This window comes from Rhynchophorus ferrugineus, unplaced genomic scaffold (genome assembly GCF_030347505.1).
Source record: "Rhynchophorus ferrugineus isolate W39M unplaced genomic scaffold, kcgeb_rfMv2 rfM2, whole genome shotgun sequence".
Classification (NCBI taxonomy): domain Eukaryota; kingdom Metazoa; phylum Arthropoda; class Insecta; order Coleoptera; family Curculionidae; genus Rhynchophorus; species Rhynchophorus ferrugineus.
The window spans coordinates 31174818-31201497 of NW_027472581.1; the positions used below are offsets into that span (position 1 = coordinate 31174818).

The 26680-nt window shown below is 32.0% G+C and overlaps 1 protein-coding gene across 1 annotated transcript in view; it reads right to left on the reverse strand.

Annotated features, from left to right (window-relative positions):
- Window positions 1-26680, reverse strand: part of LOC143190579 (muscle M-line assembly protein unc-89-like) — a 564424-nt gene that overhangs the window by 154171 nt on the left and 383573 nt on the right. The window contains exon 4 of the mRNA XM_076394969.1: window positions 2824-2957. Within this exon, the coding sequence (XP_076251084.1) occupies window positions 2824-2957 (134 nt within the window). The remainder of the gene's footprint in view (window positions 1-2823; window positions 2958-26680) is intronic.

Consider the following 26680-nt stretch of genomic DNA (forward strand, 5'->3'; position numbering starts at 1 on the left):
TGGCACCATAATAAATATTTTCTTAACAAGGCGATCAAATTTAAATATATAATTCCTCTACTATAAAATGATTGAACATTGATTGTTCTAAAAAGTTAAAGTATTGCAAATATTTTAGGGGTATTTTACAATTAAAAGTAGTATTTATTACTACTAATTATCCAGTTATATTAATTATTACCTTCTTGTAAGACTTCTTTATGTAGAGACATCACACTGACAACATACGCACAACTTGGTAGATTAATTGAATTTTATTACTACTAACATCTTCATAAGTTTTTGAATTTCTGTAGACAAACAATATATAAACAGACATGTAGTAGATAGATAATTTTATATGTACCTGATAAAACCAATGATGGATATGCATTTACCCAAATACCTGCTCGTGAAGGAAGGATAATTCTAAATTTTTCACTAATATGTCCATAACAAACACCATGACGTTGATATATTTGCATTGTAGTTTATCCAAGTAACTTACTACTATTTATTTTTTAGGGTAAAATGATGTGGCTCGGTGAATGGAGGTAAATCGAAATGAAACAGTGGTGTTTACATAATCTGACCGTTAATTATTGGCAAAATAAAAAATGTGAAAATACAAATAAATAAAACGGATGGCAGCGGAGTTACCTGAAGACGAGGCTTGGGCAGTCGATGGTGGCACTTCTTAACCAAACGAGGGTTGAGCACTGAATGACCGATATACCCTTCACTAATATCCCAGATAAACGTCTCGGGGTTGCCGCCAGCTATTCGTTGTCGGGTTTCAGTTGGCACCCCGCCCGTGTTCAACATCTGGGATTATATTTCTGGGTATTTTGTAGACCGTTATTCCACGATGTAAAATTCGACATGCTCAAGGTCGCTACAATTTGATCAACCCATTTTTGGAAAGGAGCGAGATCATTCTTTGGGAAACGATGTCTAATTTCCGTAGTAGAATTTTACCCCGGTACACTACATCTTTTACTACACTGACGTATTGTCATCATTTTTTATATTATTATCCCATAATAATTAATGTAAAACAGAAAATATGCACAATGTAAAACGAAAATTTCGTGATCTAAACAAAAACCATAACCTACAAACAACAAACATAAAAATGGACTCCCATAGAAAATGCTGATTTCACACAATTTAATCGACCAATCACATTTCATGTTAGTGGCGGCACCTGGAATTTAAACTGCCAATCACAATTTGCGATCGCAGAGCTACAGTTGATTGAACTAAACAAAACATTTCCCCAAGGTCGCCTATACCGTGAAATTTCTATTTTTTCTATGACTATAACTCTATAACTATGAGTTGTTACAGCACATTGTGACTTTTTGACCTCACAAATTTAGATGATATATATACAAAATAACTTTGGATAGACTATTATTTGCTGTAATATATTAAAAAAATAGTTTTTTTATTTGTAAGGTATAACTTCTATTTAGCCTTTTGAAAAGCTATTTCATGGATATTAACATTAATTTCGACCTAACTTGTTATTATAATTTAATAAAACAAATGAAGGTATTGAATTTTCGGATAATGAAACGTTGATTGGTTAACCAAAATCAAATATTGATAACCACAATATGCGGTAATATATATGATATTATCCAATGCTGTATATCACTATTTATATATTGGTTTTTGAAATAATAAATTTGGAATTATGGTGTTGAGGAAATCTGTTATAGTCTATTCAAAGTGTCTTTTATATATGCTTCATCGAAATTTGTGACATCAAAAAGTCGCAATGTTACCGCATCAACTCGAAGTTTTTGTTCAGTTTGGCTTTAATATACAAAAAAATCTAAGATTAATAAAATAATTGAACAAAAATGCTATCAATATATTTATAATATTTATTTTAATATTATAGTATATCTAAGAACTACAGTTAATTATACAGCCAGAATAATTTATAGGTAAGAGTTAAAATCTCTTATCACTATTGCTTTCAAGAATTTTTCATACTTCTGACCGCTGGACGCCGTCCGGTTGTTAGGGCAGCTTTTTGAGGGATATAAGACATCCCTTAATACACGATTACAGGGCATAGGATTTATATATACATATATTGTTATTCACGCAGGGAATAAGAATGGTTATATTCCTGGTACACAATTGCTACACTACCATGGAGAAATAAACCATAACATGTTCTTGTTATGGTTTGAAAATCAATTGTTGAAAATCCTGCAGGACCCATCAGTTATCATTTTGAACTCGATAAGAGAAACAGAGGAAGTAATTGATAAATGGTGGATCGTAAACATGCTTTATACAGACTGGTAATTAACACTTTAGTGATTGTTTTGGACAGGGACTTGGAAAGTGAAAGTGACTAAAGGAAACTTTCAGGATATATGATAATGCTGTAAATTCCTGAGATAGTGATTCCTGTAGTGATGAGAGTGGAAGCAACTAAAGGTATGCATCTAATTAATAAAATATAACTGTAGAAAATGGAATTGTAGGGCGTGAAAGATTTTTGTGCACAAATATGTTTGTAATTGTATGAATACTAACAGTTTTGTAAATATGGTGAATGCATTAGGCAGAATTTCGTGATTAATTTTATCAAGAATCCTGTACACAGGTAGTAGCAGATGAAATCAAAAATACAGTGATATCAAGATGACTGGACAAGTAAACACACCATTGAGGGAAACAAGAACTAAATGTAAAAACTAAATATGCTCTCGAATGAAAGTTACAAATTTCGATGACGCATATATATCAAAAGACTTTGAATAGCCTATATATATCTGTTTATTTCAATGCAAAATTGGCTTGAAATTTACAACTTACCCGCTTTCCGTTGAGATACCAACTGATGTTCGTTGCAGGATACGATGGTGGCGCGGTACAGTTTCCTTTAATTGTATCGCCTTTATCGAGAGAATCTCTTTCTATATGGAGTACAGGATCATCTGTAGGGGTATCTGAAAGCAAAAAGAAATATGTAATTTCTTCACAGATACGTCATAGTTTTGAAAATCACTACTATATTAAAACTATGGTATGATCAATTGACTGTCTAAACATAGGGGCTTGTTTCATATAAAAATAGATTAGAAAACTATGATAAAATATCCAAGACGTGGGAATTTTTTGCAAAATGCAAAATTATTATAAAAATAAGGTGTATTATTTTAAACTAACTTTCAGCCAGAATACGCAGATGATAAATACAGCATCATTAATGCTTTTACAGTTTCAGAAACGTAAAAACTATTACCTTACGAATAAGGACGGTCCTGTGTGAGCCAAGTCTAAGCCATGAACATGTTGTAATTTGTGTTGGTTTCTGATTGTTTTATTAACCGATTTCGAAAAAGGACGTTCTATGTTCGCCGGTTTCTCAGTCACTTGCGGACCGATTTTCACAAATTTTTTTTATTCCCGTTGGAACCAAATTAGGATCTGATGGGGAAAGGGAGAAAATCGCGGGAGAACCTCAAATTTAAAACGAATTACAATGTTTTTACATATTTTTTATCTGAAATAAACAGATATTAGTGTAAAATATTATTGGTGAACTGATGTGATGATGTCTATTGTTTCAACACTAACCATATCATAAGAGATGTTGTAGAAACATTGTAGGCAACTGTTTCTATAGTGTAATGGTTATAACGTTGAGCCCACACTTGGAGGTCGTGGATTTGATTCTCGACAGGGCAGCAACTTTTTTGGTTTAGTTAGATTGGAACATTTTTCAAATCTCCTATATATCTAATAGACTGACTGCGTAATTTATTAACTAAATATCTAACACATAAAAAAGAGAAAAACAAACTGTTTTTAACAAAAAAAAAAACAGAATGTAAAATATAATAAAATTCAGATTTTCAACACAAAAAAACTTTTAAAATAAAATATGTACCTAAAATGGTTGTAATAACTAAATAAAATTAAACGAAGAACTTATTTAACACATCTACTACTCGTATTTTATATTTTACTATATACACACAATTTAGCTTAGTACCGACCTAAACCTATTTTTCTATATACAATATAATTTTAACCACTACCAACTGAACAGTTTGATGTCGGTGCCGAATACAGGGTGATGAAAGAGGAAACAAGTAAAGGTCGGTATATAGTTAATATAGTTCAACTGTAGGTAATTTTATTATAGAGTGTGGAAGCTTGTATTTATGTGCATGTGTGTCATTATTCAGAATATACATGAATGTTTAAAATGTATGAGGAGAGAAATAATACTAAGTGTTTTGCAGATATGGAAAATGCATTAAGGTGAATGCAGTGATCCAGTCTAGTTTTGTCAAGAAAGATGTATGCAGGTAGTAACAGAACAAACCAAGGAGAGATACAGTAATATCAAAATTACTTTATAAGGAAAGATTGCATCGAAGGAAATCAGAACTATGCATATAAGGTAGTCATGCTCTCTAATGAAAGTAGAAGACATTACTTAGATATACAATTATTAATTGTGTATTAGGCGTTCGGGAGATACCACTACATAAAAAAACGCGCCTATACTAGTGTGAAAAACAGTTCAATGTAAATATAATAAAACAACTTTAACCTATACATTATTGCAGCTGTATATTTAATTGTATTTTTAAGTTCTTCGATAAGATATTCATTAGATGTACTATAATTTTAAAATAAATTATATTAAACAAGATTTTTGTTTCATTATTTTATTTAGATCAGAACTTTGTTATATGTCAAAGTCAAAATGTACTAAAACCCAGGGTTGATGCGGCAATATTGCGATGTCAATTCAGATCGCGTGTGTTTACTGCTGTTTTGAATAGACTATATATACTTATGGTTTGTGAATAAAATAATATATTTCTTCAAGTGTGTTCTATTTTATTTTAATATATTTACTTGTTTAACGTTGTCTTCAAAATTGTCAAGGAATATGTCATCTTATGACAAAAAGGAAATCATTTTTGATTCAGCATACTCGAAAACATGAAGGTTATGTCACAAGACCTAAGCAGCTATTAAGAATTATTTTTAAACCTGGGTTTTTATTTCAAGTGACGTATTCTTCTCCTTACTCATATATTTCGTAAAGTTCAGTATTTTCAATTGCGCACAGGAAAAATAACTGAGGTACAAAGGGCATCTGATAGTAACAAAATTAATCTTCTGATAAAAATATTGTTAAGGTTGACTCATATCTCGGCTGTGATACAAAATATGACATCTCAATTTCAATACCACGATTTTGGCAGAATATAATAACCTTTTCAATTCGGCGCCGCCACTACCACCAGACCACAGATCACCACGCCAGACCCGCATAATTAATGGTAACACTTTCTGCGGCTCTCTCACTTCCCAGCCATCGGGAGCCGCCATTATTCAGGGCCGCCGGTCCTAGCGTTAAGTGTGGCAAGTTATCATTTTGCCAAATTGCGAGGTCGATTCCATTAGATATTTCGAATTATTTACGACGACCGTAGCAAAAGAAGGCCCGCTCGGCCAAGCGAAAAGTCGCTAATCCAGTCGAATTTATCACGCTAACGCGTAACCGTAAACTCAATTTGCGAACTAATTTCGCTAAAACGCGCAGGAAAAGAAATGGCGGCGGCGGCAGACCGGGGCTCTGGGGATGGACGGTCTTCTTCAACGCCACCGGTTAACATCACGTTGGCCGAATTTATGGCTTTGTGTTGGACCTTTGAGCTATATAAACAGCATGACGGTTAGAAATTTTTTTTGAAATATTCCGATACTTTTTAATGCATTATCTATCCCTAGGAGCGATAAATATTTGAATTGAAAAATATTAAGTTAGCATAAACTAAGTGAGTCTTACCGAACGCAAAAGTTTCCATTTTAAACAAACAAGCAGGAATAAAAATAATGGCAAGTTTAATTAAATTCCTCAAATTCTTCATTTTTCATACCGAGTGATGTTTAATCTACGATTTTAATGTTGGACCTGGCAACAAAAAAACTTAATTTCACACCAATCTGGATTGCACATGAATATAATGAACACATCTCTTCGAAAGTATAGGCCATAGAGTAATAGAGAGAAGAGTCAAAAGGGGACTCTAGAGGAAAGTTTCGTTACGCCCAACATCTACATGGGGCTATAATCGCCCGTCCCAATGATTTAATTGGTCAGTTAAATCTCCGTTATAGACATCTGTAAAGAACATATTTTGCTATGAAGATATTTGATTGGTTTTTTGATAACGTTTGCCATGCAGGTACGGCACGTCACTGCCTTGCTGTCACATTTCATTTTCCAAAGAAATTTAAATTAAAAGCAATTCAATTTCAGAAAAGAAAATTATTATACATATATACAAAAGAAAATTTAGGTGCATGGAAAATGTAATTAAAAATTTTGTCTTCTGTATTTTCCCTTTTTCATATTTCTTTATCCTTTTGTTTTCTTATATTGAAAATAAACTTTAAGTCGTTCCCTTATTATTTTAAATACTTTAAGTGCATGATAATGTATTGAGCAATTAAAAGGTTTTAAATATACTTTTTGATATCCGACAAAAATGTGTTATATTATCGACGTGGCAATATCGTGGCATAAAATAAAAGATAACTCAAAGACCTACTAACAGTATAATGAAAGAATTTTGTTGGGATCTCTGACATAATATATTGCCTTTCCCCCTCATAATGGGTCTCACCTTGTAGATCTACTGAATTGCTCATAATTGAATGCAAAAAAAATTTAAGATTAATTTATTTTTTCGAAAGGCGAACACCCAAAACCCATTTTTGTAAAAAAATTGCCTAAGGATAAGCCTTTTAAAGGATTTTTCACACATGTTTGTTGGGTGATATATATTTCTGTAACCATGAGCTCTAATAGATACTAAAAATGTTTTCAAATTATATTGATTAAGTATCCTTAAATCATACTATCAAACCATATACTTATTCATAATACTAAGTCTTTATAGAAATGAACAATGAAGATGAAATGAAAATAGTTAGGATGATTTTTTAATAAATTCAAAAAAGAATTGCCTTATTATCTCACGGAATCCTACTAACATTGCCATGAGGTTTAACTTATTGCAAATTACTGTAGTTATTGTTGATACAATTATTTTATTGCATCAAAATTATATAAAACCACTAAAAATTTTACCATACGTATTTTAAATCAACGACCTATAACATTGTCTGTGTTCATATTCCTGATAAATTTACTTTCAAGCCAATTTCACAATCATTAAAATTGCTATAAGAAGATAAACTGTAGAAAGAAGACTAAAAGAATACAACAACTGTAAGAACAATCGACCGAAATAGTTAGCCAGCTTTGGCAGCTTTATCCACTTTAAATAAATGTCTTACATTCATTGAAAGACGCATCAACATTAGTGCTAGTCTAGATTTTCAGTTATCAATATAATTTCATGTAGGTGTAGATTCTTCTAACTCTTGACATCACCAATTAATGAGCCAACAGATATTTTAAGTACTTCGGAAACACTTAATAAAAAATTCTATTAGTTCAGTTCCGCGTTGTATATTAATGAATAATTACTTGAATTAAAATTATATAAAACACATTTAAACTCTGTAATACACAACTAAAAATCATTTAATTTTGCAGTTATTTTTAATACACAATAATTTAATTATTATCAATTTAATTATAAAATATTTTAATATATATTTATTTAATTAATCCAAAACTATTTAAGCGTTAACGTATTAATAACGGTTCATTCCAGGCACTATCAAACAATAATTAGCAAGAATTAATTAAAACGAAACCTTTCATCAAAACTAATAAATAATTAACAAGTTTTAACTCATAATTAACGATCTAAATGAGGATGCCGTTTAGATTTAATTATTAGGGAATTCGTTAATTGTTTCATGTGAAATTTCAATTATGTTGATATTAGAGTTCGGATGATATATAATGTTTTCTCACGTTCTGTATTAAATAATTTGCGGTGTACATTAATTATATGTTTATAAAAATACGTTTACTAATATTACTAAAGATGAAATGGTAATAACATGATTAAGATTTAGTATCCCCTTATACCATTCCTTTGGTTGTTTTCTATCATTTTTCTGATTGTAAAACTGTTTCTGTCTTTATGTTATAATCTGTCTATTTGTTAAAAATTTTTTAAATGAATGTCTAAAACGTAAATGATTTGGTCAAATTCTCAACTGCCACACAAAACTTTCCAAATATTACATTTGCAATACTAGTTCCATTGGTAAGTTAAGCTGAGACTTCAATAGATATTATTTATATATACACTTTCACACACACACACACACACATTGGAAAATGAAATATAACATTGTTTTGATAAATGTCCAATCGCTGCTTAATATTTGTGATTACTTTAGTTGAAATTGTCGAAACTAAAGTCAGTCAGAAATAGATTAGGTCTCTAATAAATATATTCGAACATCGACGAGGTAATACCTGCTTACCAATAAAATGCTATAGAATGTGCTAGTAAATATTGATGCGATTAAATAATAAGTCGCTGAGGTTTTTATTGGAAATAATTTATTGCGTTGTAGTTGCACTTTACACATTAGTGCCGATATTGTGACTAGAATCTCTCGAAAAAAGAAAAACGATATTATGTTGGATTCATTGACACGAAAGAGTGTACATACCTTAATTAACAGTGAATAGCCTTTTCAATATAACCATATTTTAATACAATTATTTCAGTGATAACTCTTAGCAGTTCTGTACCTAGATATGCAGTTTATTGAGGGATATAGGTCGAGGAGGTCTAACGGGAACATTCAAGCATTGCTTTTAAAATACAATTTCCAAAAGCATAGAATACAATTGAGAAATATTGCTTATTTCAATTTGTATTTAGACATAGATATATACCCTTGAAAAAGCGCTAACAAAAAGTGCGTAAATATAACCAAAGTTGACGGATAATATGAAAGTTTACTTACATAACCATTTTTAATAAATGTTTGCAGATATTTTGTTTTTTTTTGCTAGAACTAGAATAGTCTTATTCCTTCACCAGTGTTAGTATTTTTCTTAAGTTCAAGAGCAACCGTTACGGATAAATAAAATCAGCTGTTAAATAACTAGGAGGAATGATCAGTTATTGTTATGGACAATGCACCATATCATAGCACTCTGATGGGAAATATCGGAACTAATGGATCGGCAAAGGCCACAATTAAAAAAAGGCTTGTATTGCATAAATTAAGTTTTGAAAATATCATGTTAAAGAGTGAAGTAGTTTAAATTGCTATTTGGTTAATATGGCCACAAACTTCCTCCTTATTCCTTCCTTCCTATTACTGTATTTCAAATCAAATCGAATCGTTTTGGGATATGGCGAAGAATAACTACAATAGACATTTAGGTTGAGAAAGATACATGAGCAACAATTGTTTGGATATACTAAAAGAAGGATTATCTACAATAACACCCTTCAGTTTGGACGACTTTCACCGGACACATAGAAGAATAAATTGAAAAAAGGTTAATTTCCAAACTAGTGTTAGATTAGAATTAATAGTTTAATTATTGAATTGAATAGTGGTTCAGAAAGTGACAATAACTGGTGAAACTTGTCTGAATATTAAAATAAGCTTGTGTAAATATTAAAATAAGGCGATGAGAAGGAAACCAACTAAAGGTGGGTTACATACCATTAATAAAGTTTACGAGTAGAAAATTGTACTGTAAAGTGTGAAATATTTATGTGCATATATATGTGTGTAATTTTTCAGAATATGGATGAGCATTTAGTTAAAATATACAAGGAGAGCATGAATACTAACTGTTTTGCTGATATGATATGATATGGCTTATTTAATTAAGAAAAATGTAAGCAAATAGTAACAAAAGAAACTAAGGCAAAATACAGTGGTATCAGAATGACTTCACAAAGAAGCACAGCTATGAAGGAAACAAGAATTATACATAAAAAGGTAAATATGCTCTTTAATTAAAGTAATATACATCACTTGGATATGCAATTCTTAATTAGTTGGATTAGGCCTCCAGGGGATAGCATAGGTGGTCTAGACCCATAGGTAACTATTGTGACTGTATAATTAGCTGTAAATTAAGCTCTTCAACAATATATGCATTAGAATGTACTGTAATGTTAAAATAAATCATATTTTATAAAAAGTTTGTTTCACTATTTAATTTATATTAGAATGCTGTCATCAGATCAAAACCAAAATAAACTAAAAGTTAAAGTTAAGTGAGTTAACACTGCAATGTTTTGATGTATATACAAACTATATTTGATATATACACAAGCGTTATAAGAATCAACTTTTATCTCAAAATCTTTTTAAAAACACACTACTGGCAGCTGGAAGCGCTGATCTTGGTACTTATTTTAAAGAACATAAGGGGTGTTTGATTTCCTTTCCGGGAGTGGTGTTACATATTGCTGTAGCCTTGTCAGCTTCCATTTATGTGGAGTCTTTAATGTCTTGATGACGTTTCGGTAGAATTTCGTCTGCCACCTAGAGGTTTTATTTCTTTGTTCTTTACTTCTCGTTATATGAGCTGAATTGAACTGAACTATCAGCGAAGTAAGTATGCTTACTAGGTCAAATACTTGTGTCGGCTGTAAAGCTGCACTCCCAGATACTATGTAATAGTAAAATGTATTTTCAATAAGATTGTGTTCACTTTCTGAACAAAACTTCCCCAAAACAAACATCAACATCATGCCATTATGGCGTCTGTTGGTCGTGGTATTCCCTCATTGAGTTAAAGTTTTTGTTTACAATCCACTTTACTGTTTTTCGTTTGCCGTCAAATTGAATTTTATTGGCTGAATCGATTACATATTCCTATGCTTCAGAGAGAATTCTACATTTTCATCATAGCATGAACAGTAGCAGTTAGCTGACATATAATTTAGATTAGCAGCAGAAATGGTCTGCTATTCATTTTAATTAATATCATAATCAACCGCTCATACAAAAATTCTATTATCAACAGATAAACTAATTGATTCGAGCGTTATTTTCCTGGCAATTTTGACTGGTATAATACCCGACAATAGATCGTAACAATAAATTTCACCGACAATGTCAGGAACAATCGTTGAAATATGGGAAAGAAAGTGGACCGCATACTGGGACCCCGCGTAGAAGGGAACGAATATTAAAATTACCAGGATTTATTGGGCTCATTTTGAGCGGCGGTGGAATAGCGAGACCCAAATTCGAATCAAAACATCATCGAAAAAGACAAACGAGAATCGTGTATCTCATTACCAACCGATCACGCATTTTAATTAAAGCCGAACATTTTACTGGGACCGTAGCTAATTTATGGTGCCATTAACATTTATTAAACATTTGCCCTCGTGTGTAAAAGTGAGGTTCTCTTTCGGCGTCATCGAATAATTGATATCGATGAAATTATTTGGAATATGTATGTGTTTCCTGAAGTTTTGATTGTGTTAGTTATGTAGCTGTAATATTACAATTTTAGGTAATCACAAATTTTAATTTAAGGTGTAAAACATACAATATGAAGTAGCTATTTGTGTATTTTTTTTAACATAGAATATATAAAAATTGATGTTTTCCTCGAAGGTTCCAAAACCAAAGACTACACCTTTTTTTTGTATTGTATTTACTTTGCTTTATATTTGTATTTTTTCTTTGTATTTTGACTGTGACACAACATATGGAAATATAGAATGAGAAGTTGCATGTTTCATAACCATGTTTTTACTATGTGTTTGAGTCAATAGAGGGCTGGAGTTATGAATGCGAGAACAACTGGACATATAGGACAACTTAGGTTATATTGGTTTTCTTTTTAATCTTTGTATATAATTTTGTGTATAAATTTGTGGTTACGCTATCATTTTTATAGGATATAAAAGCAAAAACGGTACAAATCTGTTGTTTTTCAGGATATTGAGGTTTAAATACAATTGAATTGAATTATATTATATACATATAATTCACAGATTCTTTTCAAAGATTCACAGTTCAATATTGGAATCAGCAGCACATATTAGAATTCTCAAAAATTATTAGAAGTAAATGAAAATATAATGCTATTTCCAAAGGAACTAAATTGAAAGGTTTTAAAACCCGAAATAATGACATGTATATCTTCGCATCCTATTGAAACAAACGAATAAGTTTATGCAGAAAACAACCAGACGGTACAATGCCAAAAAGTCTAAGGACTAAGTGTACACGTGGTAATATTGAGAGTAAGAAATATTAAATATATTTTAATTATTCTGATATTGTTATCATGTGCCATGGATGGTGTCATTATTTTTTAACTCTTTAGTGAATTACTAATAGGCTATATCTTGATTCTTTATTAATTACTATAATTATGTATAAGACTTAATTTAATTAAAGCTCTGAATCATATTTTATGTCAGAAAGTGCCAGTATTCTTAATATAATTGATTATTTGGAGCATCCCCAACTGGATATAACAATAAGAAGAATAACACTTAAGTGTTCAAGAAAGAAACAATAACCTACAGTGTACAAAAGTGTTTTGAACGAAATACAAATATTAAGATCAAGGTGTGATTTTCGATATATATTATACACAATACCAGTTTTTTTTAAATTTAATAAGTCTTTCTCTAACGTATCTTCTCATTATTCTCTTCAAATAATTATATTCACGTTTATATGCATAAAAATTGAACAAAATGCTTATACAAGTGACTTATTATCACTGTTATTAGGGCTTAGTCAATGTAACAAATTATAGCATTAAAATTGTAATACCTGGGCGACTGTTTTCTTGAATGAACTTAATAACATACCGTTATAAATTTTGACATTAAAAATGGGCATGTTTATCACTCTTCTTAGAAATATCAATCCATCACGGTTTTGTGATTCAAAACAGCTTCAGATATTTAGTGAAAACGATGGAAAACAATGTCATGGAGGTTACAAGTAAAAGGAACATTAAAGGGAAACATGTTGTGTTGATGATTCTGTCTTAAAATGTCTTAAAGATTCAGATGAATGTGCCATTCGTGTTCAAATACTTAGTTACCTGCATGTATCGTATTCACAATTACCATCGACATGGCGCAGACACAATCAATCTATGCGGACTAAACTTATATACTTATATGAAAATACATGTTTTCCACAAGGATAATCGTAGGTGCTCACGAGTCAGGAAAGTTTAATTATTTATGTAATTATAAGACGGAAAAATAAAAAACTGTGGGTGTCTTGAACACTTTAATAAATAAATTGCAATTAATGCTTTAATTAAGTTATATAAGTAGTTCTTGGTTATATAACACTTGACATACTAGTTGTTAGTTTTCTATTAGGAGGACAATAAATGAACACCTGGAATATAAAGCTTAACAGTTCATGAAGGAGTATCGATCGAATTTCGAATATACATAACTAAATTATATACACAATGAAGGTTTCCTTGCTGTCCCAGAGTTGGTTCGTTGAGATGCTCTTCACCATCTTTTTAACATAAACTTCTTTTTGTTTCAAGTATTTACTCTTAATTAAATCATAACTATAAGTTAAAAAATAATTGATCCAGTGTATACTAGAATATTGTCATTTTCTATTTATCTTAAAAAATTGTATTAAACACGATGCTTAGTAAGACGTTTAGGATGCAGCCGTGTTTAAAGCCCTCCAAATTAATTTCAATATCTACCATCTCGTGAAAAAATCATTTTATAAACTAAAATAGAGTTTCCTAAAATAAAGTTTTTATTGTAGTAAATCTAGATCGTAATCGTTACTGTTAATAATAAAATACTTCATAAAACAGAAGAGACGTCAAAATTGGGGCAAAATGGGCCGTAAGTAGTGACGTAAAAATGGATACCGTTTATTATCGATATTAAAACTTTTAGAATTCATAAATGACTGAGCCGTAAATTCTAATCACCCTTCAGAATATTAAAAATATAGGATTAAACCGTTAATTAGTCCGTGCTAAAATACTATGTTTTTTTAGTTTACAATATTATAGCTTATGTCAGTGGCGGCTCGTGATAAAAATTTTAGTGTTCTGCAGTTTTTGTAAAAAAACTTTCCTAATTTTTATAAATTAAGTCCATGATACGTTGTTGTCTGTTCGCAAATTTGGTAATTAAAAAAATGTCATTAAAATTGTCTATTTTGGAGATAAACTGTTTTTCAATAGATAGCATAGAAATAGCTGTTAAACGATATTCGAACATTGCTTTTTTGAGAAACGTTTTCATGCGCTTTAGTGTTGAGAAACATCTTTCGGCCTCTGATGTTGTCATGGGAGTTGTTAACACGATTTCTAATAATGGTCTAGTCTCCTTTAACGTGTCTCTTAAATTGTTTGCTATTAAATAATTTAGAACAAGTAGTGCACCATTTAATGGTCTGCAGTCATTTCTTGAATAAATAATTGGCAGTTCAGTTCGTAATCCTTCTCTGTTAAATGGGGATAAAAGGAACATACCCAAGCAACATAGGCTTATCATCAGGAAGTTTACTGCAATACTCTTCAAAGTATTCCGAAAAAAAAGTAATAGAACTACTAGATGCACAGTTCTAAAGCAGAAATTCGATGATCAAATCTACTGTGGCCTGGACGGTTGCGTTTCGTTTTCTCCTGCTTATAACTTATTATATCTGATGCTTAACTAATGATGTTATCAATAATATCGCGAACTTGAATAGTAGTGCGTTCAAAATATCTATAGCTTCTCTTTTTTCAATAGGTTCGATTTCTCTCTGTGGCAGTTGGTTAAAAAGGATATTTACGCGGGGCTTCATATGATGGAGAAAAGTTAGCCAACCATTGAAGATCGGATCATTTAATGTACGACAAATAAAGGGTGCTGCACTACATAATGTGCAATCTTCTGTTTCATCCATACATTCAGTGAGATGGTTTCTATTTTCGTACACTACATTAATAATCCGTATATTAAAATTCCAAAAGGGTTGGAGCGCCGTGGGGAAGGATTTGTTTGCAATTTTGTTGAATACTTCTACTCGTTGGGCGAGTTATTAAAAAATCAGGAATGACTTATAGATTGCCAAAAAATAGAGGTAGTTGCTTATTTTTGGATGCAGCTTTAGGTATAATGAAATTTCATTCATTTATATAGTGAGCAAAAGGATACTGTTTTTAAATTAATGTTTGAGCACTTGCGCGTTGGCCGCTCATCACCGCTGCTCCATGATAACTTTGTATGATCAGTTTGTTGGGTGAATTTTGAATTAAAGTATCTATATCACATTATATTGTTTTACTAAGTGTTTCTGCGTCACGATTTTCAGGAATCAAGTAGTTCCATAAAAGCTCAATTAACTCACCATCGCGAACATATCTAAAAATGATTACCAGTTGAGATTTTTCAACAACATCATTTGTTTAGTCCACCTTGATCGCCATAAATGAAAATTTATTAATTTCCTCAAGTATTTCCTTCATAACAAATTTCAAGCATTTATTGTAACAGATCGTTCTCTATTTCTTTGGAGGTGCTTTATATACTGAATCAATCTAGTTCAGCCGAAAAAACTACAAAATATCCCCAGATTCGGGGAAGTATCGCTCTAGATAGTGTCGCTCATCAAGTCCCTGAAGAGCCAATTCAAATGCTCTTCAAAATTCAATGCAATTTAAGATTTTTGATAAAATATACTTATTGATTTACACATTTTCATTATGTCTGTCTATATTTATAATACGAGGAATCTAAATGAGCACTTAGTTGCTTTAGGTCTTTTACATCTATTTCCGCACTAGCTTTATCTCCACCAAAAAGTAAGCACCATAAATACATTTTTAATATAAATATCTCTATTAAATTTACAGGTATGAATTTCCTTCTTCTTCTCATGTTACTAATTAACAACTTTGTAATTTAGTCGTTTGTTACAAACTTGTATATAATATCAAAAAAATATAAAATTCAATATTTTAGAGTTTATAAATTGAACTGAAAATTCAAATTTTTATAAATTAGTTGAAATTTTATAAATCGTTTCCAAAATTTAATGTCAAATTCAAATCTCAATCCGGTAGATTTTAATACCAGCTATAATGGTTTCGCCTTTACTTAGCGTATAACTTAGTTAAAGGAACGCCAAATATTTTATGGTTCTTTATTACAATTAACTAGCCTATTCCTTTCAGTATTGTTATATTGAATTGCACTCTATTTATTTATTAATGTAAGCGAATTTTTGACTGAAAACTCATCCCACTACGTAGTTTACGCGATGTGACTCGGACTAATCTTTTTCCAAAACTTTTGTTTTACTCGACTTAATATGTATCTAATATAAGAGCGGACCCTCGCTTTTGGTTATTAAACTAAAACAAGACGACTACATATATATTTACCTTTACGTATAAGCTATTGGTTCGGAATACGTGTCTAACGTCATCCTCGCCCCTCTAACGCTCAACAACATACCGTTGGACATTTGTCACAGCCGTCTTCGACGCCTCCGACGACGACAGCGGCAAAAAAAAGTTCGCGTCCCAGAACGACGTGCCGGAACGACCGATCAATCTCCCGATAGCAATACGGTATATTGTCAGCGGCTTGATTTATTGTCATTGTTTCAGCGAGCGATTACGGCCCTGGCGCGGCATCACGTGACCTGGTTATTAAGAGGTCCCTTCGTCGTGTCGATTTGCCGGTTCACATTAAGAAGGATCGTAGTCGGAAAATTCGCAGGACTAATTTGGTATATTCTTTAGGAACATCGATCTGTTAGAAATCCGGCGTGACAAGATTTAGACAGCTTTCTTAGTGGTATTGTAAAGATATTTAAAAAAAATTGTTATAGCAAACTAGTAAGTAAACACCAATAAGCTAATTGTTTTTATCCTAATTTGCTACGGTTTTAATATTACAAAGTACCTATTTTAGGATACACATTTTGGGCTTAACATCTATGTCACTATTTTTAATGAGCACTGATTTTTACTTTTAATCTCACTGAACTATATCAAATAGTTTTATTATCTTTAATATTCTGATTGATGCCATCATAATCTAGATGTCGCGTATCTGCTCTACACTGATATCCCAACAACAGAAGAAACAGTACTTGGAACATTTGCCGACGACACAGTTGTCATAGCAAAATATATCTATCTCTGCCTAAGGCTGTAGAAAAACTACAAGTAGCAGCCAACAAGATCTAAAAATGGATTAGAGAATAGAAAATACACCTTAGTAGCTTCAAATCTGTTCTTATTAATTTTGCGTTGCAAAACCTAATTATATCACTTGACGTATGTTCGATTCCTCAAGACTTTTAATTGTACTGGTTAGTCGGAAGATACTCTCAACTTAACCTAAAATATCTCGGTTTACCAGTAAATCATAAAGCCAATTAGGACCTATGGGGTGTAAATATGGGTTGCACTTAAACATAAAATCTATTTGTAATCCAATGCACCCAAAGTACTCTATTACTATAGTAATAAATTAATGTGTAAATTAAGATTATACTAAGGATATCTAATGTAATATGTAACTAATTTAAAAAACATCTAGTAGTTGGAATGACTGATATATTTGCTATGACTCTTTGTTACTGGTTGATCACTTCATTAAAGTTTTAATATAACATTTCATGATATTATCAATAAGACCGCAAATTTGATCTCTGGTAAATTATTGATAGAGGTTTGGTTGTTCGAAAAAAATGGTCTATTTAGTCGAGGTTATTTCAGAGCAAATTAAACATATTTATTTTAACCCTACATGATTCATAACTAACGCAGTCGATAGTGTCTCAAATAGATGGTTAGGCAATTCTATCGTTCTATCGTGCAATTAAGTGGAATCAACTTAATTTTCAAGAAAAATTTAGCTGATATTGGCTTAGTGTAAGATAACAAAAGACGGAATGCACCTTCCTCTTTGAAATTCGGATATTTTGCTTATTATTGAAGGAAAAAGGTATGACGCTGGATAAAATAATTGACCTAGAAATGTCTAAGTGAACTGAGTCACCTTTTTTAATACGACTTGAATTGTAGAACAGCGCTTCTTATTAAAATTTCTGAAAATTACTAGAGATTTAGAATCTGAATAGGGATATTTCCAACAATACTACTTTTAGAAAATAAATTGCGATCAGTTATCAGTCAAGATATTCACGGATTTTTAATATTGAAATAATTTCAGCCTATTAAGATCATAACAAAGTATAAACAAAAATTAGTAAAAAGAGAAATAATCAAAAGTTCTAAAAGCTTCATAAACTTCTACCTAATTATCCCTTTAATACTTCTATTTAATAACACCCAACGAACTATAATATAATATCTTAATTTACTAGTTAGGCTCTCTATAAAACAAAGAACATCTATTTTCACTTAGACTTTTATTTAAACTTTTTTGGTTTTTGCTGTGATGTCGGAAGAAATTTACTCTTCGAAAGCTCAAAAGTTTATTAGCAGTAAATTGAGTCGTAAACTTAAGTACATAGTAACGGCTTTCGTGAAAACACCAAAAGCATTTTAATTTAACTAAAACTGCATTAAATAGTGACGAAGAAATTAAACCATTAATATTACGTAATTTGCTGGACAGAAATGTTGTATATTCATGGTGTTTTTCATTGATTTGTTCAATAATTTTAGTTCAACATATCTAATTTATTCCTTTTTGCGGTATTTACGAACATTTCTTAACGATTTTCTAGAAATTAACTAGATTTGTCAAGAGCAAAACAGATAATCGATTTGTAAATACAAACATTTTCTAGTTATGCGAAAAAAGGTCATTAATAGCAATTATCATGATCTCTAGAATATAAAAAAGGATGTTGAAAATATGTTAAAATTTCGGGAAAAACATATATATATTTTTTAGGTTTGTTATTTTTTCGACTAAAAAATATCATTGTTTGGTAAAATATAAGGGATGTTGGAAAAATATCGGTTTAAATACTTCTTCCATGTTATGTGAAAAAATGTCGATATTCTGAAGAAAAAAATAATGAATCTTTTTATATTGCATTACATTACACGCATTTAAAAACATATTTATAAATATAAGTCAAACATAACGATATATATATATTTAAAAATATCGATATTTCGATATGTTGAAATTTTTTTCACCAAGGCTAATTCATATTGCTTTTACTTTATTAGAGTGATATTATTATGAAATTATGAAATGTCATTTCTTCATTTTCTGATTGTTTTCTGTTGTTCCAAAAAAAACTGCATGAAACATTTTAAGTGCTAATTTTATTAAATGAGATAAATTCGGCGAATGAAAACAACGATGAATAATTATAACATAGACATTTAGTAACAGGTCAACTGAAAAGTCCTCGGCGTACCATAGTAAAACGCATTTTTATGGCAAAATTTGTTTTTTTTATTCAATATAATTCCCTTCAAGGGCTATCCACTGATTATAACGACCCTCTAAATTTTCGATACCATTTTTGTACTACGATTTGTCCTTTGCTTCAAAATAGGCTTTAATTTCGATGATCACCTCTTCATTCGACGAAAATTTCTTCCTAGCGAGCATTCTTTTGAGATCTGATAACAGTAAATGGTCGCTGGGGGGCAGATCTGGGGAATACGGTGGATGAGGAAGCAATTGGAAGCCCTATTCATGGATTTTTGCCATCGTTTTCACTAACTTGTGACATGGTGCATTATATTGGTGAAGCAGCACTTTCTTTTTCTTCAAATGCGGCTGTTATTTACGATTTCGTTCTTCAAACGGTCCAATAACGCTATGTAATAGTCGCTAATATTGATGTTACTTCCTTTTTCAAGGTAGTTAATGAAAATTGTTCTATGCGCATCCTAAATTACAGACGCCATAAACTTGCCAGCCAACTGTTGCCTTTTCCCAAGCTATGGAGCGGGTTCATTGTGTGCAGTCCACTCGGATGACTGTCGATCGGCCATCGAAGTGAAATGATGGAGCCATTTTTCATCCATTGTCACATATCGACGCAAAAACTCGAGTTTATTACGCTTGATCATCTTCAAACACCGCTTCGAATCTACAGAGCTTTCTCATCCGTTCAGTTGATATCTTTATAGTGTCTGATATTTTATTCAGTTTCAATTTATAGTCATTCAAAATCATTTTGTGTTTTTTTTTAATGTTTTCGTCGGTAACAACCTCTTTTGTGCATCCACTGCGTTCGCCGTCTTCGGTGCTCATTTCACCACGCCTAAACTTAGCATACCAATCCTTGATGGTTGATTTTCCTGGCGTCCGAAAACTCGGCACTAACCCAAGTTTTTGTTTCAACTCTATTTTTCATTTTTTCATAACAAAAATTGCTTCACTCAAAATGCTATAATTCACAAACTAATGATCCGAGAGCTGTCAAATTTAGACATGCATACTTTGAGGGCTAGGGCTAACTAAAAAACATATGGATTACTAGTAGCGCTATATATGTGTCAGGCCGGGGACTTCATGGACCTGTTAATAATATATTTAGTAGGCTTCTAAGTGACCTCCTCCCACGTCAATACATATATAAACGTGACTAGAAATTTTCGGCAATGGGCCGCATGTCCTCTAGCGATAATCGGTCCTAATTAGCTCAGCAGATGCAGCGATTGCTTCAGCAACTCCAAATTTTTCCAATAAATCCTGGCCTTTAAAATAGAATACATGTTGAAGTCCATCGGGTTGAAATCCAGCGAGTGGGGAGGCCATTCTTTCCACATCCCACTTGTAGCACCCCCGGAGTGCTGTTGAGCTTGAATTATTGATGATTTTGACTCCTTCATTCACAGAAATCAGGGGATCTTGCTGCTGGCGGAAATTCCGCTCCAGTCTATGATGGACTGCGGATTTTTGCTATATTCGATGATGGTCGACATGTCGGGAGCCTCAAAGGTCTAGCTCCTGTTATTTTGGTGGTTGTGCGATTGCTCAACAGTGAACAGCTTCTCGACCGTGAAGAGGATCGCTGAGCAGTGGCTTGAAGCTTAAGTTGGCGATTCTAACTCGGGATATTCAAACAGCTCAAAAACAAATAGAGATTCTAAAAGTAACAGCAGAATAGAAGGTCTTCAAATTTCATTTGAGAGAAGAGTATTTATGCGTGGTAACATATTAGCACCAACAATTTTTGAAGCTAAATACGGCAAAATGCAAAGTTATTCTCATTTAAATATTTGAGCTAAATTATTCAAAGCACTGTACTGGAGAGGATCGCTATTAAGATTCGCTAAGATTCGATTAAAAAATGGATATACTTTTTGGACCCAGAAAAGACATCCACGACAAAAAATGAATCTCTAAATATAAATAACTGAGACATGACAGCACTATGATCAAGCTGGAGTGACTTTACGGTGCTGAAGCTGTCATTTTGAACTAATAGCGTTGAGTACATAGCAGAAATAAAAATTATTAGAAAAATGCCTAAACACACTGAAGAAGGGTAAATAAGAAATTGGAAAAGTTTAGCAATATATATTCGGATTTTAGAAAAACGCAGGCTAAAGTTTTATCGGCCTATTAAGTGAATGGAACCAAGCAGATTCACTGGAGCGGTGGTGGAATTTTATGAAGGTCGAAGTAAGGCCAAGGTAGATATAATGAAATGGGTCTCTGCAATTAAGGAGGCTATGAAAGGAGCCAAAATAAAACAATAGGAAATGCAGGAGGGAAAGGGTTTTTTGAGAAGATAAGGAAACCAAGGAAATATGGAAACAGGTGGCCAGATGAACCAGAAAAAGCCCATTCCGAGATAACGAACGCAATATCGACCGAAAGAAGAAAAACGACCGAAATGACCTTCTGTTGTACTTTGCGTGGACCTGCAGGACCCAAACGATTACAACAATAATAATATATAAATTTTTAAAAGAAAATCCTATGAGGTGATGAAATGCTGCGTTACAGGTTCAGAGGTCATTTCTGCATCGAATAGTTTTATCAATGAATGTAGTTAAATAATATATGTGTGAATATAGTTATCACCTGGCGAAGGCGGCCGATCGACTACAAGTCCAAATAATTTAGGTCGCAAGACAATATTCTGTGTTCAGTGGAACCAGAGTAGCGTGGTGTATTACGTTGAAACTTGGTGACGCAATTAATTGTGATCGCTACGAACAACAAATAATTAATTTCAATAATCAAAACGAGTATTGATTGAAAAATATACAGAATGGGTCGGAAGACATAATAAAGTGATTTTGCAGCACGTCAACGCACCGTATCATAAAACAAAACCAGCCAACGAAGCATAGAAATCACCTGGATGGGACATATTGTGACACCCGCCAGTTAAATATCAACTTTCTACATCAATGGGACAAACGCCTGCAAAACGGCACTTCGCCACTTTCGAAGAAGTTAGAAAATAGATAAATGCTCGATGAATAGTTTCGCTCAAAGAACAAACAGTTTTTTTGGTATGGCATTCATAAATTGCTTGATGATTCATAAAAGATGCACAAGATGTATATTATCAAATGGCCAATTGAATTGAATAAATCAAAATTGAATAAATAAAATTTTCCATTTTCTTGAAAATTATGTGGCTTAAAAAAACCGTTAATGACTTTCCGGTAAACCTGGTACGTACCTAGTGATCTGGGATATTTATTGTGGGATGTATATGAAAATAATAATAGTAATAGTCATAAATAATATGAATGAAGAGAATAACATAGCATAAGAACGAACGTAATAATTATCGCAGTAAAGATAGAACACAGTAGAATGTCAGTAGTATGGCAAACCTGGATACTACAATTACCTAATATCCTTAATGAGTTGTTATACGTTGAATGAAATATTAATAGAGAAACAACCTCGGTGGAGAACTTACTTTAGACTGCACGTGGGGAGTTTATCAAGAAATAGTCCAGTCAAATATGAGTCATATATGGTTCTTGCCCTCTAGCAATAGTTACATATCGTTAGTTTATTAGTGTATCTTTTTTTTGTTACTGTAATTACAATATCTGTATACAGACAAGAGTGTAAAATTTAACAATGATTAATTACCCTGATAAGAATGCTGAATGCGACATGATGTTTCTTAGTTGGACACTTTCAAATTGGCAGGCTCAATACCGGGGACAGTGCTTCAAAATCCACGTCAAGCAGTTGATCTATCAGCATGTGAAAACGAGGATCAGGTCAGGTTTCAGAATAAAAAAAGAATCGTTTTGTTGTCCGACGATACTTGTTCGTAGCCTAATATTCGTATGGTAATAAGATAATCATCAATTCTAACCAAGCCATATCTATAATAACCCCACGAGTTATTCCTCGGTCTTATCAATATTCGTAAAAATAAAATAAATAAACGGAAATATAGTGCCTCACGATGGAAACGGCCAATATCTACCCGCAAAGATATCGATTTTCGCTCGAGAAAACCGTTTCTCTGATTTCCATTATTATACTCGTCGGCGAATGTTCCGATCATCAACCGAGGGGCATTTATTTTTGTCTTTTTTACTTCACTTTGTGCCATTAATCATTTTATTTCTGTTTATTAACTGGCCTAAGAGGACCGATTCCATTTGAATAAACCCATTAAGAACGAAACGTTCGAACGTTTCAAACTTTTCTTCCTTTATTTTATTACGTATTGGCGGGGGCTCCTTGTTTTTATTCCTTCTCTATCTCTGATACATCAAATTTTATGATACAACGTCGAATCGATTTGGGTAATTTGTGCGAAAGTAGTGAATGAAAAGATATTAAGGAACTGTCTAGTCGAAATTTTGATTAGAATTCGAAATCAATTATATGGGTGTAAAATAGTAATTCTGCACTTAACATTAATTACTCTTCCTCATGACGAGCCTACAGTCGACGAATTACAGGCAGAAATAAAATCATCAAAGTGTCGTTGGATCAAGAAATAAGCAAGATTGCTGGGGAAACATTTTCTCAACGACTTTAGAATATATATAGTTTAAAAGTAGCGGTAATTTAAAAGATGACATAGCAAAAACTAAAAACTATCGAGCCCTCAGGCATCTTATGATGCTTCCGTTAGTTGCGTATCTTGATTGATCTGACAAATTTATATGATAATCGATTCTGTATTTCAACATAGTAGCGGATGTTATTATGCGAAAATATGTTTAATACAATTACAGACATGACTTTCAATATGGAATTCTTGATTGACCTGATGGTCCCTGATGATAGCGCTATATTCGCCCATACATATTCTGGACCTTCGTATAACAGGGCTATGCGTCTTGAAAATTAATAGCCACCTTTCTCCAGCGATTATTTTGTCACTGCTTTTGAATGACTCCGATACTTTTACAGTCTCGCATACGCATTTCAGTCTTCTACACTTTTACAGACTGACATCGGGATCTTTGTAATAAATGTTATGCTTATCGTAAACTGTGGTAAAATTTAGTGAAGAATATTCGAGATATTGCAGGAACAGCAGAATTATTGGTTGAGATATGAATTCTGTACTTCACGATTTATGTTGTCACTTTGTATAAATGTGGCTGCAGTTTGTAGATGGACTCGTCGTTCAGCACATGAGTGATTGAAATGTTGTTGGCATGAGAACCTTTGGCTTTAAATAATTGCACAAAGAGAAAAGTAGTGTTAAATCCCATGATATAAAATGTGAACTCAATTTTTGAAACCAGAGAATATACAATCAGTAACTATCTTATGCAGTTATTGCATCAAGGGCTATAAAACATTTAGTAATGTTCTGATAAAATTGGATAAAAATTGATAATTGATAGTATAAAGTAAAAGTTGACATAGCATAAAATTTGCAGAAATGACACGATATTGATGTTTTTATTCGATCAAAAGCTATGTATTAGATCTCTGAAACCTATATAACATAGGATTATTTTAGCAATCTTAGCCGAAATTCAACGAGATAACAAGGTGAAATGAGCTTCATCGTTTAAGATTATTTTGCTCCAGAGGCTTTCAGTATTTTTGAAGTACTGTTTAACATTGAATACGCGTTATTACTTCTAGTTCCTTATTTTTAATGCTAAACTGAAAATGGTAATTTCCTTGTTAAAATTAATTATTTTAATTCCTAGACCCCATTTTACTTGTTCCAATCAACATTACTTCAGGTTCTGTATATATGCAATAAATTATTGCTCCGTCCATTTGGACGATTAAGATATTCTATACCGGAGGGTTGAAAATTAGATGAAATTTTACGTTGAAATTTTATTAATCGTGATAATATGTAATCTGCTGACTGAATGCTGACCGAATATGCATGATGACTGATTTTGCGATAATTTTACGTATTTATCCGGAATTAAAGTTAGTTCTGCAATATATGGATTTGAAAGAAAAAAATACCTTTGAAATTAATTGTAGACCGTAATTTTAAATGGGCGCTAAATCGCTCCAAACTTGTGCATGATGATGTTTTTTTGGCCGCACTGGAAGATTTGTATGGCTACAGGTCTTATTTATGCATTATTTTCGTTTGGAGCGAACTTTCATAATGTAATTATACATAAATAAAAACTTTAAAAATTGTGTATTTTCGTTTCAAACCCAAAAAAGTTAAACATCGGTGATTTATTGCTGTGAAGAATATTCTAATGTAAAAATATACTATTTTAACTATCTTAAATAAAATATTTCGTAAGCGTAATGCCCAGGAAAATAACACTGTTGATAAAAATTCTAATTAAAATCACCGAGCATTCACTTCTATTTCCAATTTTTTTATTTATGTCATTATTTATACATTATTCTTTCCTTTTTATTTAACAATAGTTTATCGGGCCGGCATTAAGCCTACCAACTAGCCAGTGATCAACTGTTCGGATCATCCCAGAAGACATTCGGTACTTGATGAAGTATTGCAGTTGTATATGTTCATACGTTTGCTAGGATGTTATAAAATTAAACTTTGAAAGTACAATTTGTGTAATTAATTTACCCAAATATTAAAATGGAATTTGATACAATGCCAGATGTAGTTTCATTCCACAGAAGTTTCAAAAGTTTAACTGAAACATCCATCATCCGAGAATTACTTAAGTTTTTTTATGTTGTATTTACTATGTGAAATTAACATTTTGTTAGCCTTCTTCATTATATTTGCATTCATATATTTTAATTTGCTTTATAACTCTTGATTTCAATAAAACTATTAGGACAGATAAATATTGGCTACTCTTTAGACTTATTATTTGCATTTATTAATTTTCTTGTCAAATGTTATGCTGATTTTTACTTTGTTCAATTGTTTGCCATATGTCATGACGTCTGCTTGAGTATTTACGCACTTTAATTCTATAACAATTCTAATATTATTTCTAAAACTATTCTGAATAAATAAAATAATAATAATAAAAATAAAATTCTGAATAATAAAACTAAACTGAAGTTGTGTTAATGTTTCTAACACTTCTGATCAGTTTTTAACTCAATATGGTCATTTTTTCTACTAAAATGTTAATATTCACACTTATAATTTGAAAAGAAATCTGACGGCTGGCCCACAGTGGTTAGAGCGACAAGACGGTCGCCCTACTGTTGCGATAGTAGCATTAGTAGTAGTATTTATTCACTGTTACGTAGTGTGCAACAGTGAAAAATCGTACAAGGACTAACCATCCCATTCACACCACTGACTGGGTAAGATCGATCGAAGTAGGTCACTGGCCAGTCGCGGACCTTGGTTCGGAGCCCACGTTAAGCCATGTGTAATCCAG